The 16,359-nt window shown below is 43.7% G+C and overlaps 1 protein-coding gene across 1 annotated transcript in view; it reads left to right on the forward strand.

The window, feature by feature from the left end:
• DEPTOR (DEP domain containing MTOR interacting protein) overlaps positions 1-16,030 on the forward strand; it is a 127,470-nt gene extending 111,440 nt beyond the window's left edge. The window contains exon 10 of the mRNA XM_070748241.1: positions 14,116-16,030. Coding sequence (XP_070604342.1) covers positions 14,116-14,244 — 129 coding nt within the window. The 3' untranslated portion in view covers positions 14,245-16,030. The remainder of the gene's footprint in view (positions 1-14,115) is intronic.
• The last annotated feature ends 329 nt before the right edge of the window (positions 16,031-16,359 follow it).

Consider the following 16,359-nt stretch of genomic DNA (forward strand, 5'->3'; position numbering starts at 1 on the left):
CATGAGATTTCAGCTTTTTTTTTTTTTTGCTTCTGCCTATGTGTGAAAGCAAAAAATGACCGGAAATCACCAAATCTCACATGCCCGCATGTCCTCTCGCGAGATTTTACTTCCTGTGCATGCGCAGAAGCCAAATCTCACTCCAACACCTGCACCCACCCACTTGTCACTTGGAACAGTGCGCATAGCTCCATTTTTACTACCAGAATACTGTTCCTCCACCCCTGGCCAGGTAGGAAGTTTCAAGTTTCAAGTTTTATTGGATTTATATGCCGCCCCTCTCCGAAAACTCGGGGCGGCTAACAGCAATCATAAACAATATGCAATAATAATCCAATACTAAAAGTGAATTAAAAACCCTTTAATATACAAAACCAAACATACATACAAACATACCATGCATACAATTGTAACGGCCTAGGGGGAGAAGAAATCTTAATTCCCCCATGCCTGGCGGCAGAGGTGGGTTTTAAGTAGCTTACGAAAGGCAAGGAGGGTGGTGGCAATTCTAATCTCTGGGGGGAGTTGGTTCCAGAGGGCCGGGGCCACCACAGAGAAGACTCTTCCCCTGGGTCCCGCCAAGCGGTATTGTTTAGTTGACGGGACCTGGAGAAGACCCACTCTGTGGGACCTAACTGGTCGCTGGGATTCATGCGGCAGAAGGCGGTCCCTGAGATAATCTGGAACCTAATACTGCTCTCCTCCCCTGCCCAAAAACGAGACTCTCTTCCATTCTAGACAAATGGTTCTTGAAAACCTTCTTAAAAGCCTCTAGTGACGAAAGTCCTGCCATTTCTGGAGGGAAGCCATTCCACTGATGAATTGTGTTCAAATTTCTCCTTAGTTCCAGGTTGGATTTCTCTTTAATGATCTTCCATCTGTGACCTCTTTGTCCTGTCCTCAAAGTGCTCTCAGGAGTTGGCTTGGTTTTCACTTAAGCCGCTGCCAATTGCGATAAGGGCTTTAGCCCCTCTGTGCAAATAGTAATACAGTGGTACCTCTACCTAAGAACGCCTCTACTTAAGAACTTTTCTAGATAAGAACCGGGTGTTCAAGATTTTTGTTTGCCTCTTCTCAAGAATCATTTTCTACTTAAGGGCCTGAGCCCAGAAAAATTTCCCAGGAAATGTGGGAGCAGCACGAAGGCCCGGCCAGTTTCCTGCCATTCCCCCTGGGTTTCTCTCTCTGGCGCAGTGTATGGGAGGCAGCCTCGCGCCGGGTGTATGGGAGGCACATGCTCCTCCTCGCTGCCTCAGAGACCCTCTTTTTTTCTTTAAAGCCTTAAAGTTTTGGATTTTTTTTTATTCCCCTCACCTTACCTTCTTCCTTCAGCAGCGACTGTCCTCCACCTCTTCTTCCTCCTCCTCCTCCCACCCAAATTCCGAGCTTTTATTTCTTTCCTAATGGGTTTGCACGCATTCTTTGCTTTTATATTGATTCCTATGGGAAAAAATTGCTTCTACATATAAACTTTTCTACTTACGAACCTGGTCACGGAACAAATTAAGTTCTTAAGTAGAGGTACCTCTGTAATTGTATTATCCACTTTGAAACAGACTTACCTTTATTTGCAAAATATGATATTGTGGCCCAAAATATGCATTGGGGGGGGGGGGGGGGTTAGTGGCAGTATTGGGAGTTTGTTTGCTATTGATGTAGGTTTTCTAAAAAGATCCATGTTGTCTCTAAAATTAAATGTAACTTTAGAAGCATTGGATTAATAGACACCTTCCCACTATCACCTGTATGTTTGTTCATCTGTCCATTTCTCTCTCACACACATATATAAACTTCCAGCTTCTGAACATTGACATTTACAATAACATTTTTACAGCTGGCACCTGTATGCACAATTTTCTTTTACTGAATCCAGTTTACAAAGAAACATAGAAGTCTGATGGCAGAAAAAGACCTCATGGTCCATCTAGTCTGCCCTTATACTGTTTTCTGTATTTTATCTTAGGATGGATATATGTTTATCCCAGGCATGTTTAAATTCAGTTACTGTGGATTTATCTACCACGTCTGCTGGAAGTTTGTTCCAAGGATCTACTTTTTCAGTAAAATAATATTTTCTCATGTTGCTTGGTTTAGTTTATAGTTTCTTCTTACATTTAAAGATACGCTATTGCGCATGTGTGAGTGCCCCTACCCATAATTCAATGCCTGGGGAGGGTGAAAACAGCTTCCCCCGCTTCCTGGAGGCCCTCTGGAGGCTGGAAATCACCCATTTCCCAGCTTCTGGTGGGCCAGGTAGGCTCATGGTTCGCCCTCCCCAGGCTCCAAAGCTTCCCTGGAGCCGAGGGAGGGTGAAAACGCCCTCCCCCATCCCCCAGGAGGCCCTCTGGAACCCCAAAACACCCTCCCAGAACCTCTGTGCGAGCCATAAATCAGCTGGCCAGCACACATGCACATTGGAGCTGAGCTAGGGCAACAGCTTGCATGCCAGCAGATATGGCTCCGCATGCCACCTGTGGCACCCGTGCCATAGGTTCGGCATCACTGGTGTAGGGTTTCCCACCTGAGCAGGAGGTTGGACTAGAAGACCTCCAAAGTCCCACTCTAACTGTGTTATTCTGAGAGAGGAGTATTTCCAATAAGAGGACTAGCAGTCTGTTTTGCTGAAGGTGCTTGACAGGTACCTAGGATAAAAGTCTTGGGTGGGAAGGCCTGGGAGAGGAGCGTTGAGCCCCTAGCAGCTGAGCTGGTGAGGCTGCTTCAGCCTGGGCTGCCGGCAGAGCAACAAAGTTTTGCTTGTGTGTTGATGTCGCTTGCAAATTCCAGCCTGGGCAGAAGCCCAATTCCTGTTGCAGTGTGTGCACGTACTGCCAAACCGCACAGCTGTGACCTCTTCCCCCTTTCAGAGCGTTTGCTGGCAACTTAAAATAGCCTTTAAAGTTCAGCAGCTCTTGGTGGGAAATTTGGATGCTGAAATTCGGTCTGCTTTAGAGGTTAATCGGTTTCGGAGTCTCCTTCTCTCCCCCCCTCCACTTCCACCGCAAGGATAATGAGTTGGCAACAAACATGGCATCTCAGCTGGCTTTGTAGGTCTTCCCATCTCGGAGCTTTCAAGGGCACAATGCAGCCTTTGTGTCTCATATTGGAACTAGACTACTCTTGATTCATTTAAACTAGTCTTCCTCAACATGACAGTGTCCAATCACTGGGGAACAATTTGTAACACCATTTATGTTGAGTTTGAGTTTTGAGCTTATTTATTTATTTATTTATTTATTTATTTATTTACTTACTTACTTACTTACTTACTTACTTACTTACTTACTTACTTACTTACTTACTTACTTACTTACTTATTAGATTTGTATGCCACCCCTCTCCAAAGACTCGGGGCGGCTAACAACAATAAAGAAAACAATGTAACAAATCCAATATTAAAAAGCAAGCTGAAAAACCCCAATTTAAGAGACCAATCATACAAACAAGCATACCATGTATAAATTCTATAAGCCTAGGGGGAAGGGAAAATTTCAATTCCCCCATGCCTGATGACAGAGGTGGGTTTTAAGGAGCTTGCGAAAGGCAAGGAGGGTGGGGACAACTCTGATATCTGGGTGAGCTGGTTCCAGAGGGTCAGGGCCGCCACAGAGAAGGCTCTTCTCCTGGGTCCCGCCAAATGACATTGTTTAGTCGACAGGACCCAGAGAAGGCCAACTCTGTGGGACCTAACCGGTCGCTGGGATTCGTGCGGCATATTAATTAGGCATGCTGGTTTCTTCTACCACATCAAGTGTTTTCTCTACACCTTATGAGAATTATGAGGTTATGATGCTGCAACATGAGCATCAAATTGCATTTTTTTACATAGCCATCTTGTGAACTTCCTGGAAAATCTTGGTGCAGTCAGTGATGAGCAGGGTGAGCGATTCCACCAAGATTTGAAGGTTGTGGAAGCACAGTATCAAGGTAGATGGGATGTACATATGATGGCTGACTATTGTTGGAGCATCAAGCGAGAATGTCCACACTCCAGAAAATGCTATAAGCGAAAAAGTTTACCTTAATATGTATAATTACCATTCGATAAAAAAATCAACTATTTGTATGAACACAATTTAACTTGCAGTAATAGCCTTTGTATGAATAAAATTATTCTTTGTAAACAGTATCTTTGGCAAAAAGAATCAGAACACCAAATACAAACTGAATAAACAAGACCTTGCAGGCAACCAGTTAGGTCCCACAGAGTGGGTCTTCTCCAGGTCCTGTCAACCAAGCAATGTCGCTTGACGGGACCCAGAGGAAGAGCCTTCTCTGTGGCAGCCCCGGCCCTCTGGAACCAACTCCCCCCAGAGATTAGAATTGCCCCCCCCCCTTGCCTTTCGAAAGCTGCTTAAAACCCACCTCTGCCGCCAGGCATGGGGGAACTGAAATACACTTCCCCCTAGGCCTTTACAATTTTATGCATGGTATGTCGGTATGTATGATTGGTTTTTATATAATGGGTTTTTAACTGTTTTTAGTATTGGATTTTGTTATACAGTGATCCCTCGATTAGCACGGTCTCGATTAGCGCGAAACGCTGCAACGCAGTTTTTCAAAAAATATTAATTAAAAAATAAGTCCGCCCTAGTTCTCTCTCTCTTTCTCTCCCTGTTGCCGGCGTGGTATATGAGAGAGAAAGAGAGAGGCAGAGGTCGGGCGCATTACCGGGAGGTGGAGGTGGCGTGGGGACGCTGGGTGCCGGGGACACTGAGGAGGGGGTGGACGTGGCCTCTCAGCTGCAGAGCCGAACAAGGGCGGAGGCAAGGGCGGAGGCAACAGCGGAGTCCGGCGCTGGGGCCATGCGGGGCCGCTCATCCAGGGGGGCGTGGACTGGCAAGTCGCCCTCCTTTCTCTCTCTTTCTCTCTCTTATACCACACCGGTAACAGGGAGAGAAAGAGAGAGAGCGGAGGGCACCTTGCCGGTCCACGCCCCCCTAGATGAGCAGCTCCGCATGGCCCCAGCGCCGCCCAGGCAAAGGGGAAACCCCAAGATCGCTTGCCGCTTGCCGTATTGCAGCGAAGGAGGCGAAGCAAGGCTCCAAGCTGCAATACGGCAAGCGGCAAGCGGCAAGCGATCTTGGGGTTTCCCCTTTGCCTGGGCGGCGGGAAGACCAAGGGAAGGTTCCTTCAGCCGCCCAACACCTGATCCGCTCCGCAGCGCGGCAGCAGCGAGGAGCCGAAGATGGGGTTTCCCCTTTGCCTTTACCCCATCTTCGGCTCCTCGCTGCTTCCGCGCTGCGGAGCAGATCAGCTGTTGGGCGGCTGAAGGAACCTTCCCTTGGTCTTCCCCGCCGCCCACACGCAAATTCCACCATCTGCGCATGTGCGGCCATGAAAAAAATGGCGCGCATGCGTAGATGGTGTTTTTTACTTCCGCACCACTATAACGCGGAAATCGATTAGCGCGGGAGGTCTTGGAACGTAACCCCCGCGCTAATCGAGAGATCACTGTATACTGTGTTATTGCTGTTGTTAGCCACCCCGAGTCTGCGGAGAGGGGCGGCATACAAATCCAATAAATAAATAAATAAACCATCACTCAGTAAAAGACCTTGGAATACTCATATCAAATGACCTAAGTGCCAAAGCCCACTGCAACAACATCACCAAAAAGACTTCAAGAGTTGTTAACCTAATCCTTCTGCTCCGGTAATCTCACACTACTAACCAGAGCATACAAAACTTTTGTCAGACCAATCCTCGAATACAGCTCATCTGTCTTGAACCCATACCACATTTCGATCATAAACACTCTAGAAAATGTCCAGAGATACTTTACTAGAAGAGCCCTTGACTCCTCCCCTCACAACATAATACCCTGAGCAACTAGACTTAAAATCCTAGGTTTAGAAAGCATAGAACTATATTGTCTTAAATATGACCTAAGCATAGCCCATAAAATTATCTGCTACAACATCCTTCCTGTCAACGATTATTTCAGCTTCAACCACAACAACACACGAGCACACAACAGAGACAAAAACAAAGTAAACCGCTCTAAACTCGACTGCAAGAAAAATGACTTTAGTAACCGAGTCTTTGATGCCTGGAACTTACTACCAGACTCTGTAGTATCATCTCCTAACCTCTAAAACCTTACCCTTAGACCATCCACTGTTGACCTCTCCTGATTCCTAAGAGGTCAGTAAGGGGCGTGCATAAGTGCACCAGCGTGCCTTCCGTCTCCTGTCCTAATGTTTCTCTCTTAGTAACATCACATGTATAAACATCGTTATATCTGTATACTACCAATACATACTTGACAAAACAAACAAACAAATAAACAAACAAACCGGTAGTGGGAATTTCCTCCCCACTGGCTGAACCGTAAGTGATGGCTAGCTGGACACACCCTTGAACCGGCTCTCTCAGAGGCGCCATAGGGGCTGCTGTCTTGCTTTTTGCTTCTGCGCATGCACAGAAGCTGTTTTTTACCAGATGAAAACAATATTGCAATACGATACTGCAAAAGTCACACCCTCCCCATTTTTTGTGACACGCTGCTGCAGTTAGGGCTTGTCAAATTTTTCACCTTTCTATTTCCAAACATAAAGGGGTGCTCAAAACGTTGTGACATGCCTTGGGGATGGTAAAGATAATTTTGGTGACCTTAACATAATTAAGAGGTACTTGGTAAGTAGCTACCATAAATATCATTATTTTTTAACATTTTGTTCGTTTCATTGCTGCAACCAAAGTTCTAGTTCTTTCCTGTGCACAGGCGGAGTCAAAATCCACAAACAAAAATGGCAATTCGCATTGATTAATGCAACCTACTTTGGGGGTCATTTGCCATTTCCATTCTTCCTTCCCCCCAATAGTGGGTTGCTACCGGTATGGGCCACACCATAGTATCGGTAGTGAAAATAGAGCTGCTTGTGCAGCTCCCGGTGACTGGCGGGCGTGCAGGTGCGTCCAGGCGAGATTTTGCTTCTGCGCATGTGCAGTTAGCAAAATCTCACACGGGGAGGTGCATGAGAGAGAGATTTTGGCAATTTTTGGCATGCACAGAGGCAAAATCTCGCTTGGATGGTTTAAATGGTTTACAGAGAGTCAGCAATCTGGGTCCTCATTTCCGTACCACTGGTGAAGAAAACCATGAAATCACCAGGGATCATATTTGACTCAAAGAGGATTTTACTCTCTCTCATTCTTTAATGTGTTACAGAACCTTTATAAGTGACTGGGTCCTCTCCCTTTCTCATGGTTGTTGACTTGCTAAGATTCACCCCTTGGCTTTAGCTACACAAAGAGCATTGCCACATCGGCAGAAGACAAAACAGGCTTGTTTTTCTCACTTCTGCAAATGGAATCGGAGCTTCTAGTAAACATTTCCTAGAAAGTTTCTACAGTAATGTGACACCGACGGGCTTTGAGCCTCTGCTGGTTGAAAGCGATTAATATTTATTCTCTGGCACTGCAATCTGCTGTTTGTGCCAGAGCTGGTCTGTTGCCCTCTCACACACCACCCACTCCTCAGCCAATGAAATGGCAGCCAGAGACATTCACACAAATACGGTGTGTGCTGAAAGACTAGGGATGGGTGTGAAACAAAAGATATTCTGATGGAAGGCACAACAGTCGGTTCCTGTCTAAAATGCTTTTAGTCTGATAATGTTGACATACAGAGGAAGGTCACTACAATTCCATAAGCTAGAGCCTTGCCTATTCCTACGTAGCTTCTGCTCCGGTAATCTCACACTACTAACTAGAGCATACAAAACTTTCTCCAGACCAATTCTTGAATACAGCTCATCTGTCTAGAACCCACACCACATTTCGGACATAAACACTCTTGAAAATGTCCAGAGATACTTTACTAGAAGAGCCCTCCACTCAGAACAGAATATCCTACGCTACTAGACTTAACAATCCTATATTTAGAAAGCTTAGAACTACATTGCCTTAAACACAACCTAAGCATAGCCCATAAAATCATCTGCTACAACGTTCTTCCTGTCAACAACTACGTCAGCTTCAACCACAACAACACATGAGCACATAACAAACTTAAAGTAAACCGCTCTAAACATGACTGCAGGAAATACGACTATAGTAACCGAGTAGTTGATGCATGGAACTCAATACCAGACTCTGTAGTACCATCACCTAACCCCCAAAACTTTACCCTTAGACCAGTGATGGCGAACCTATGGCACGGGTGCCAGAGATGGCACACGGAGCCATATCTGCTGGCACATGAGCCGTTGTCCTAGCTCAGCTCCAACATGTATGTGTGTACCGGCCAGCACAGGTGTATTTGGCTTCCAGAAAGCCTCTGGGGGGATGGAGGAGGGCATTTTTATCTTCCCTCAGCTCCAGGGAAGCCTTTGGAGCCTGGAGAGGGCAAAACACAAGCCTACTGGGCCCTCCAGAACTTGCAAAACAGTCCATTTCGGCCTCCAGAGGGCCTCCGGGTGGGCAGGGGAAGTGGTTTTCACCCTCCCCAGGCATTGAATTATGGGTGTGGGCACTCGCATGCGCCCGCCCACACTATTTCGGCACCTGAGCCATTTCAGACAAATTGCTATCCAATGTCTTCTTTTTTAAAAAAAAAAAAAGCATTTAATCAGTGATGGAGCACCCACAATTCCTAGACTAGTGTCACTGATTACCAGATTATCTCAGGGACCGCCTTCTGCTGCACGAATCCCAGCGACCAGTTAGGTCCCACAGAGTGGGCCTTCTCCGGGTCCCGTCAACTAAACAATGTCATTTGGTGGGGCCCAGGGGAAGAGCCTTCTCTGTGGCGGCCCCGGCCCTCTGGAACCAACTCCCCCCAGATATTAGAATAGCCCCCACCCTCCTCGCCTTTCGTAAGCTCCTTAAAACCCACCTCTGCCGTTAGGCATGGGGGAACTGAGATACTCTTTTCCCCCTACGCCTTTACAATTTATGCATGGTATGTTTGCTTGTAGGTATGATTGGTTTTAAAATAAGGTTTTTTTTAGCTGTTGTAGTATTGGATTTACATGCTGTTTCTATTATTGTTGTTAGCCGCCCCGAGTCTATGGAGAGGGGCGGCATACAAATCCAATAAATAAATAAATAAATAAAATAAATTGTTCTGTCAGGAAATTTCTCCTTGGTTCTAGGTTGGATCTCTCTTTGTTAAGCTTTCATCCATTACTTCTTGTCTTGCCCCCCAGCGCTTTGGAGAATAGATGAACCCTCCCTTCTCCTTGGCAGCCCCTCAAATATTGGAAGACTCTTTGTTAGAATAGACATTCCCAGTTCCAGCAACCGGAACATTGAACTAAGAGATGGGAACGTTTGCAGAAAATGTACACAACCAAGACAGGAAGATAGACTTCGAAAAGCTACGTGCAAAGAAGGCCAAAATGCTACAATTTTAGAAACGTCCTAGATCCTCAAAATTTGACCGATGGGACTGCAGACAGACGCTGCAGAAAGCTTTGTTCATCACTTTAAAATGCCAAGGCTTTGCCCTGCATTATGTCTAGTCACCCACGTGTTTGTCAGAATGAGCTGCAGAAAATCACAACTGCACGACTGAAAGCTGTCAGGAAATTGCCCTGCCCGCCCCCAGCAGTTTCCGTTGTATTTTAAGACATTACTTAATGTCTTAAAAGGAAGGCTATACTGTGATATATCCACACAGAGCTTTTATCCTCTTTTAAATAGGGGGCTCTAATTCTGCCCCACAGTAGGTGGAGAAAATCTGGGACGAACAGATTTATGAAGGAAAAGACAGGAAAAGATGTAATCAGCAAAAGATCTAATCATGGGGCTACCTTTGAAAAGTGTTCGGAAACTTCAGATCGTGCAGAATACAGCTGCGAGAGCAATCATGGGCTTCCCAAGGCATGCCCATGTTACGCCAACACTCCGCAGTCTGCATTGGTTGCCGATCAATTTCTGGTCACAATTCAAAGTGTTGATTATGACCTATAAAACCCTTCATGGCATCGGACCAGAATATCTCCGGGACCGCCTTCTGCCACACGAATCCCAGCGACCAGTTAGGTCCCACAGAGTTAGCCTTCTCCGGGTCCCGTCGACTAAACAATGTCATTTGGCGGGACCCAGGAGAAGAGCCTTCTCTGTGGTGGCTCCGACCCTCTGGAACCAGCTCCCCCCAGATATCAGAGTTGCCCCCACCCTCCTTGCCTTTCGCAAGCTCCTTAAAACCCACCTCTGTCGTCAGGCATGGGGGAATTGAGACTTTCCCTCCCCCTAGGCATATAAAATTTATACATGGTATGCTTGTTTGTATGATTGGTCTCTTAAATTGGGGTTTTTTAGATTATTTTTAATATTAGATTTGTTACATTGTCTTCTTTATTGTTGTTAGCCACCCCGAGTCTTCGGAGAGGGGCGGCATACAAACAAACAAACAAACAAACAAACAAACAAACAAATAAATAAATAATAACTGCGCAAAGGAAACGCAGCCTACCCCATTGTGCACTCAGTAGTTATAAGATACCCCAAGGAAGAGTCTCAAAAACAGACATTTTTTCAGTCTGAAGATTTTAAAAGCCATCTCTAATGAGGAAACTTGAGAATATCTTGGGCAGTGGGAATTCGCATCTTTGCTTCCCAGAACTTGCACAGTCAACAGTAACTTTAAGGAAGTTAATTAACGTTCCAAAAACATTGGAATCATGTCAGATTTTTTTTTTTGATTTTTTTTTTGCAGTACAGGAAAACGTTGAGTGCCTTCCCTGTTAACATTCCTGGTAGCTCTTATTTGGGTTAAGACTTGCTCTCAAAGTTCTGCAAAATTAAAGCAGGTCTCTTGGGATTTCTCCAGCCGGATTGCGCAACCTTGCCTCGTCATGCCAAGAGCTGTCACATTCCTTGCCTTTCCTCTGTTGTCCTCCTGCCACTGTAAACTGTCTTTCCAGTTTAGCAGACTGCCCTTGTTAGATTCAGAGAGATTTTTACTAGAATCTTTATTGTTAAGGGAGGCATTCAAATGTTAATGGATAACTCTAAAAGTGCTGGGACATGTATTAAAAGAGATGTTTGCTGGCCTAGCATGACTTTGGGCTGCAGAAAGTTTATGGGGGCTTCCTACCCAGTTTGCTTTCAAGCTCATCTGTCTGAAACCCACACCACACCACATTTCAGATATAAACACTATAGAAAATGCCCAGAGATACTTTACCAGAAGAGCCCTTCACTCGTAACTGTTCTGTCGGGCTCTCTGGTAGACTCCCCCCAAAAATTAACAGGTACAAATTTCAGTTTGAAAATTCAAAACAATGTTCTTTATAATGAAAAGTCACTTAAACCAAGCCCTCTTTTGGTATAGCAAAGAGGACTCGTCTCCAAACAAACTGGTAATTTGTACAAGTCCCTTATCAGTTCTGTGATACTTAGCTTGCAGCAGTGAGGTATTTCACAGTCCTTCTTCTTTCACAAAGTGAAACACACTTTGCTCTGGTTTAGTTTCAAAGCCGGGAAAAATCAGCACACAAAAGGTCAAAGTCAGTAAAGCAGTCACTAAACACAACAATCAGATAATCCTCCACAATGGCCAAACCCACAAGCTGCTATTTATAGCAGCGTCACTAATCACCACAGCCCCACCCAACCACAGGTGGCCTCATTTTCTTTGATAATAATCTCTCAGTTGTTGCTGCCTATGCATCGCTCCCCGCATGCATGGCTGTATCATTAACTCTTGTTCTGAATCCAAGAAGGAGCTAGATAATTGATCTCCTTCTGAGCTGTCTGCCAGACTCTCTTCCTCCCTGTCACTCATGTCTTCTTGGTCAGAGGAGCCTTCATCATCATATTCCACCGGGGGCAAAACAGGCCTGCAGCATGTGGATGTCTCCCCCACATCCACAGTCCTTGGGGCAGGAGCTGGGCCAGAGCTAACCACAACAGTAACCGAATACCCTACGAAACTAGACTTACAAGTTTACTAGTTTAGAATGGTTAGAACTACGTCACCTTAAACATGACCTAAGCATAGCCCATAAAATCATCTGCTACAATGTCCTTCCTATCAACGACTTCAGTTTCAACCACAACAACACATGAGCACACAACAGATAGAAACTTAATGTAAAATGCTCCAAACTCGACTGCAGGAAATACAACTTTAGTAACCGAGTAGTTGATGCATGGAACTCACTACCAGGCTCTGCAGTATCATTACCTAACCCCCAAAACTTTACCCTTAGACTATCTACTGTTAACCTGATTCCTAAGAGGTCAGCAAGGGGTGTGCATAAGTGCACCAGCGTGCCTTCCGTCCCCTGTCCTAATGTTTCTTTTTATTTTTTTACTAGCATCAGTATATGAATATTATTATATCTTTACATACCTCCAATATGTACTTGATAAAACAATAGAATTAGAATAAAATAGAATTCTTTATTGGCTAAGTGTGATTGGACACACAAGGGATTTTGTCTTGGTGCAGATGCTCTCAGTGTACATAAAAGAAAAAAAATACATTTTTCAAGAATCATATGGTACAACACTTAACGATTGTCATGGGGTCAAATAAGCAATGAAGAAACAATCAATATTAATAAAAATCTTAGGATACAAGCAACAAGTTAGTCATATAGTCCTAAGTGGGATGAAAAGGAAGATAGGAATGATGAGAAGAAACTAGTAGAAATAGAAGTTCAGACTAATAAAAAGTTGACAGTATTGAGGGAATTATTTGTTTAGTAGAGTGATGGCATTTGGGGAAAAACTGTTCTTGTGTCTAGTTGTCTTGGTGTGCAGTGCTCTGTAGCGACGTTTTGAGGATAGGAGTTGAAACAGTTTGTGTCCAGGATGTGAGGGGTCAGTAAATATTTTCCCTGCCCTCTTTTTGACTCGTGCAGGATACAGGTCCTCAATGGAAGGCAGGTTGGCAGCAATTGTTTTTTCTGCAGTTCTGATTATCCTCTGAAGTCTGTGTCGGTCCTGTTGGGTTGCAAACAAACTTATTCCTTCCTTCCTTCCTTCCTTCCTTCCTTCCTTCCTTCCTTCCTTCATTCATTCATTTATTTATTTAATTGGATTTATATGCCGACCCTCTCTGAGGACTCGGGGCGGCTCACAGCATATACGAGAAACAATAATAAGCAATCCAATTAATAATACATTAAAAAACAATCTTAAAAATTCTAATTTAAAAAACTTCCATTAGCCAATAAATAAATAAGCTCAGAGCAAAAGGTTCTCGCTTTTCTCCAGCATCATTTATTTATTTTATTTATTTATTTATTTTGTCCAATACACAATGAGGGTTTTAGTGGGTATATATCTATATACACATAGTAAAATACATGATGAAGGGTATAGAGGAGATATTCATAGTAAAATATATCTCAGAAAGAATAGAAAAGAAGGTATAGTAATAGAACATATCAATGAAAGAATAGAAGAAGAGATATAGGAATGGAAGAAAGGTATAGGAGATATAGGAGAGCAATAGGACAGGGGACGGAAGGCACTATAGTGCACTTGTACTCGCCCCTTACTGACCTCTTAGGAATCTGGATAGGTCAACTGTAGATAATCTAAGGTTAAAGTGTTGGGGGTTTGGGGATGACACTATGGAGTCCGGTAATGAGTTCCACGCTTCGACAACTCGGTTACTGAAGTCGTATTTTTTACAGTCAAGTTTGGAGAGGTTAATATTAAGTTTAAATCTGTTGTGTGTTCTTGTGTTGTTGTGGTTGAAGCTGAAGTAGTTGCTGACAGGCAGGACGTTGCAGCAAATGATCTTGTGGGCAATACTTAGATCTTGTTTAAGGCGTCTTAGTTCTAGGCTTTCTAGGCCCAGGATCAAAAGTCTAGTCTCGTAGGGTATTCTATTTCGAGTGGAGGAGTGAAGGGCTCTTCTGGTGAAGTATCTTTCGACATTTTCAAGGGTGTTAATGTCTGAGATGCGATATGGGTTCCAAACAGATGAGCTGTATTCGAGGATGGGTCTGGCCAAAGTTTTGTAAGCTCTGGTAAGTGGTGTGAGATTGCCAGAGCAGAAGCTACGTAGGATTAGGTTTACAACTCCTGAAGCCTTCTTGGCTATATTGTTGCAGTGGGCTTTGGCACTTAAATCTTTTGTTATTAGTATACCAAGGTCTTTAACCATGACTGATTTTCTTCTCTTGCTGCTTCTTCTCTTCTTAGGTTTGTCAGTTCGTGATTTCCGTGAACGGGCTCAACGTTCTCCATGCAGATTATAGGACTGTGAGCAACCTCATCTTAACCGGTCCTCGGACCATCGTCATGGAAGTGATGGAAGAAATTGAACCCTGAGGTGGATGCTTGACATTCTGTTCCACTGTTGTGGATTCAGTCCCTGTGCCAACTCAAGCAACATTATAGAAGGGGATAAAAAAAAAACCATACTTTTTCTCAGAGATCAATTTTGCCTTCTTAAGTACTTTCCTCTCCTCTTTAATAATAGGGTTTTTCAATGGATGTCTCTAAGACACATGGGTACGCATTGGCGAGTCTAACTAGAAAAGCACAAATGAGCTTGTACTACACAAAGGAACTGTTGCATATCCAAGTCACGACAAGCTTAGATGGTCAGTCTTACAGATGGGCAAGACGTGACGCAGCTGTGAATTTTCTTATTAGGAGTCATGTTTGTGCCAATCTCTTCAACATTGTCTTGTTTTCCTTTTAATTCATGTTTTCATTTGCGATTGTATAGAACGAGCCCGGTTCTTCCAGTTCTCTCCAGACATATTATGACCCCAACTTGTAGAATTCCTAGCCAACAGAAACAACTGAATTGGCTGAGAATTCAAGAAGTATGTGTCCAATCTGTTTGGAGCTTGTCCAGATACTACCTTTGATTTTAAGGATCTGTTAACAATTTTGGTTCAAATGTACAGCTAGACATAAATTAAGGATTGCTACAAATTTGATACCAAGGAAGACCTCATTCTGCTTCTTGGACAAGTTATGGAACAGGAAGCAAGTGGTCATTTTAAACATGCCAGCTTTGGTTAATTATGTCTGTTCTGTAACTTGGCTAATCTTGAAAAGCTAAACCAGTCAGATCTGGTTAGTTCTTTGATAGGAGATCACTAACAAGTCCTGGGTCTAAGTTTTAGACTTGGAAGTTGAGAAACTCAAAAGAAAATGATGGTAAATTACTATTTATTATTGTTGCCAACAACATGTTATGATTTTATCCATGTAAATCTATCAGGCTCCAGCTCAATTCAAGGGAATCTTTATCTTTTTATCTATGAAGATGGAGAAGACACATTATCAGTTACAACCCTGCCATCACTTGGTAAAAACATCACTTAAGAATAGAGAAGAGCAGACAATTCAATCCCTACTGCACACCAGATGGTCTACTGTTGTCCATACGGAATAAAATTGGAAGGTACCTTGAAGGTCTTCTAGTCCAACCCCCTATTCAAGCTGGAGACTCTATACCATTTTGCAGAAGTACCAGTAGTTGTCCAATTTCTTCTTAAAACCTCAGGCAAAGACAAGCCATTTCACTGATTAATTGTTCAGTCAGGAAATTCCTCCTTGATTCTAAGTTGGCTCTCTCCTTGATTACTTTCCATCCATTGCTTCTTGTTTGGTATGAGCCCAGGTGGTGCAGTGGTTAGAATATAATATTGCAGGCTAACTCACTGCTGACTGCCAGGAGTTCGATACTGACCGGCTCAAGGTTGACTCAGCCTTCCAGTCTTCTGAGGTCAGTAAAATGAGCACCCAGATTATTGGGGGCAATATCCTGACTGTAAACCACTTAGGGAGAGCTGTAAAACATTTTGTGAAGTGGTATATAAATCTAAATTCTATTGCTATTGCTATGTACTACATATTTCTGGTATTATAGCGCAAGCCATCATCTTGAACTATAATTTGGCTAACAAGCACTTTGTTACAATTTAGATTCCTTTTTTTTATAAATAAGGTGGGTAAATATAAAGGCCATAATTTTAAGACATCCAAGATTCCAAGATACTGTTCTGAATGCATCTATGATATTGCAAAAAGCAAACCGATCTACTCTTGTTTGTCAGTCGCAGAAGCCTAAGCAAATAAAGTCGAATCTTATAAGCCATGCAGATAAATGTACATTAATCACGGTTGCTTAGCATTCTTTAATCTCACTGTCAATTATGCCCCTGCTGGACCCCACCGATAGTCTTTTGGGTCCTGATCAAATTGCCATGAAAATCTGGGATTCGCACATTTTATCTGTCCCTAATGAGATCCCCAGTGGCCAACTTAGACCTGAAATTAATTGTGTGCATGCATTTATCAAACAAAATTTGTCTTATACGTAATGGTCACAAGGGAAGGTTGATATTGGAAACATGGCAAGCAGAAAGAATGAATTAACTCAGTGATGGCGAACCTTTTTTTCCTCGGGTACCAAAAGAGTATGGA

This window comes from Erythrolamprus reginae, chromosome 3, assembly GCF_031021105.1.
Source record: "Erythrolamprus reginae isolate rEryReg1 chromosome 3, rEryReg1.hap1, whole genome shotgun sequence".
Taxonomy (NCBI): Eukaryota; Metazoa; Chordata; class Lepidosauria; order Squamata; family Dipsadidae; genus Erythrolamprus; species Erythrolamprus reginae.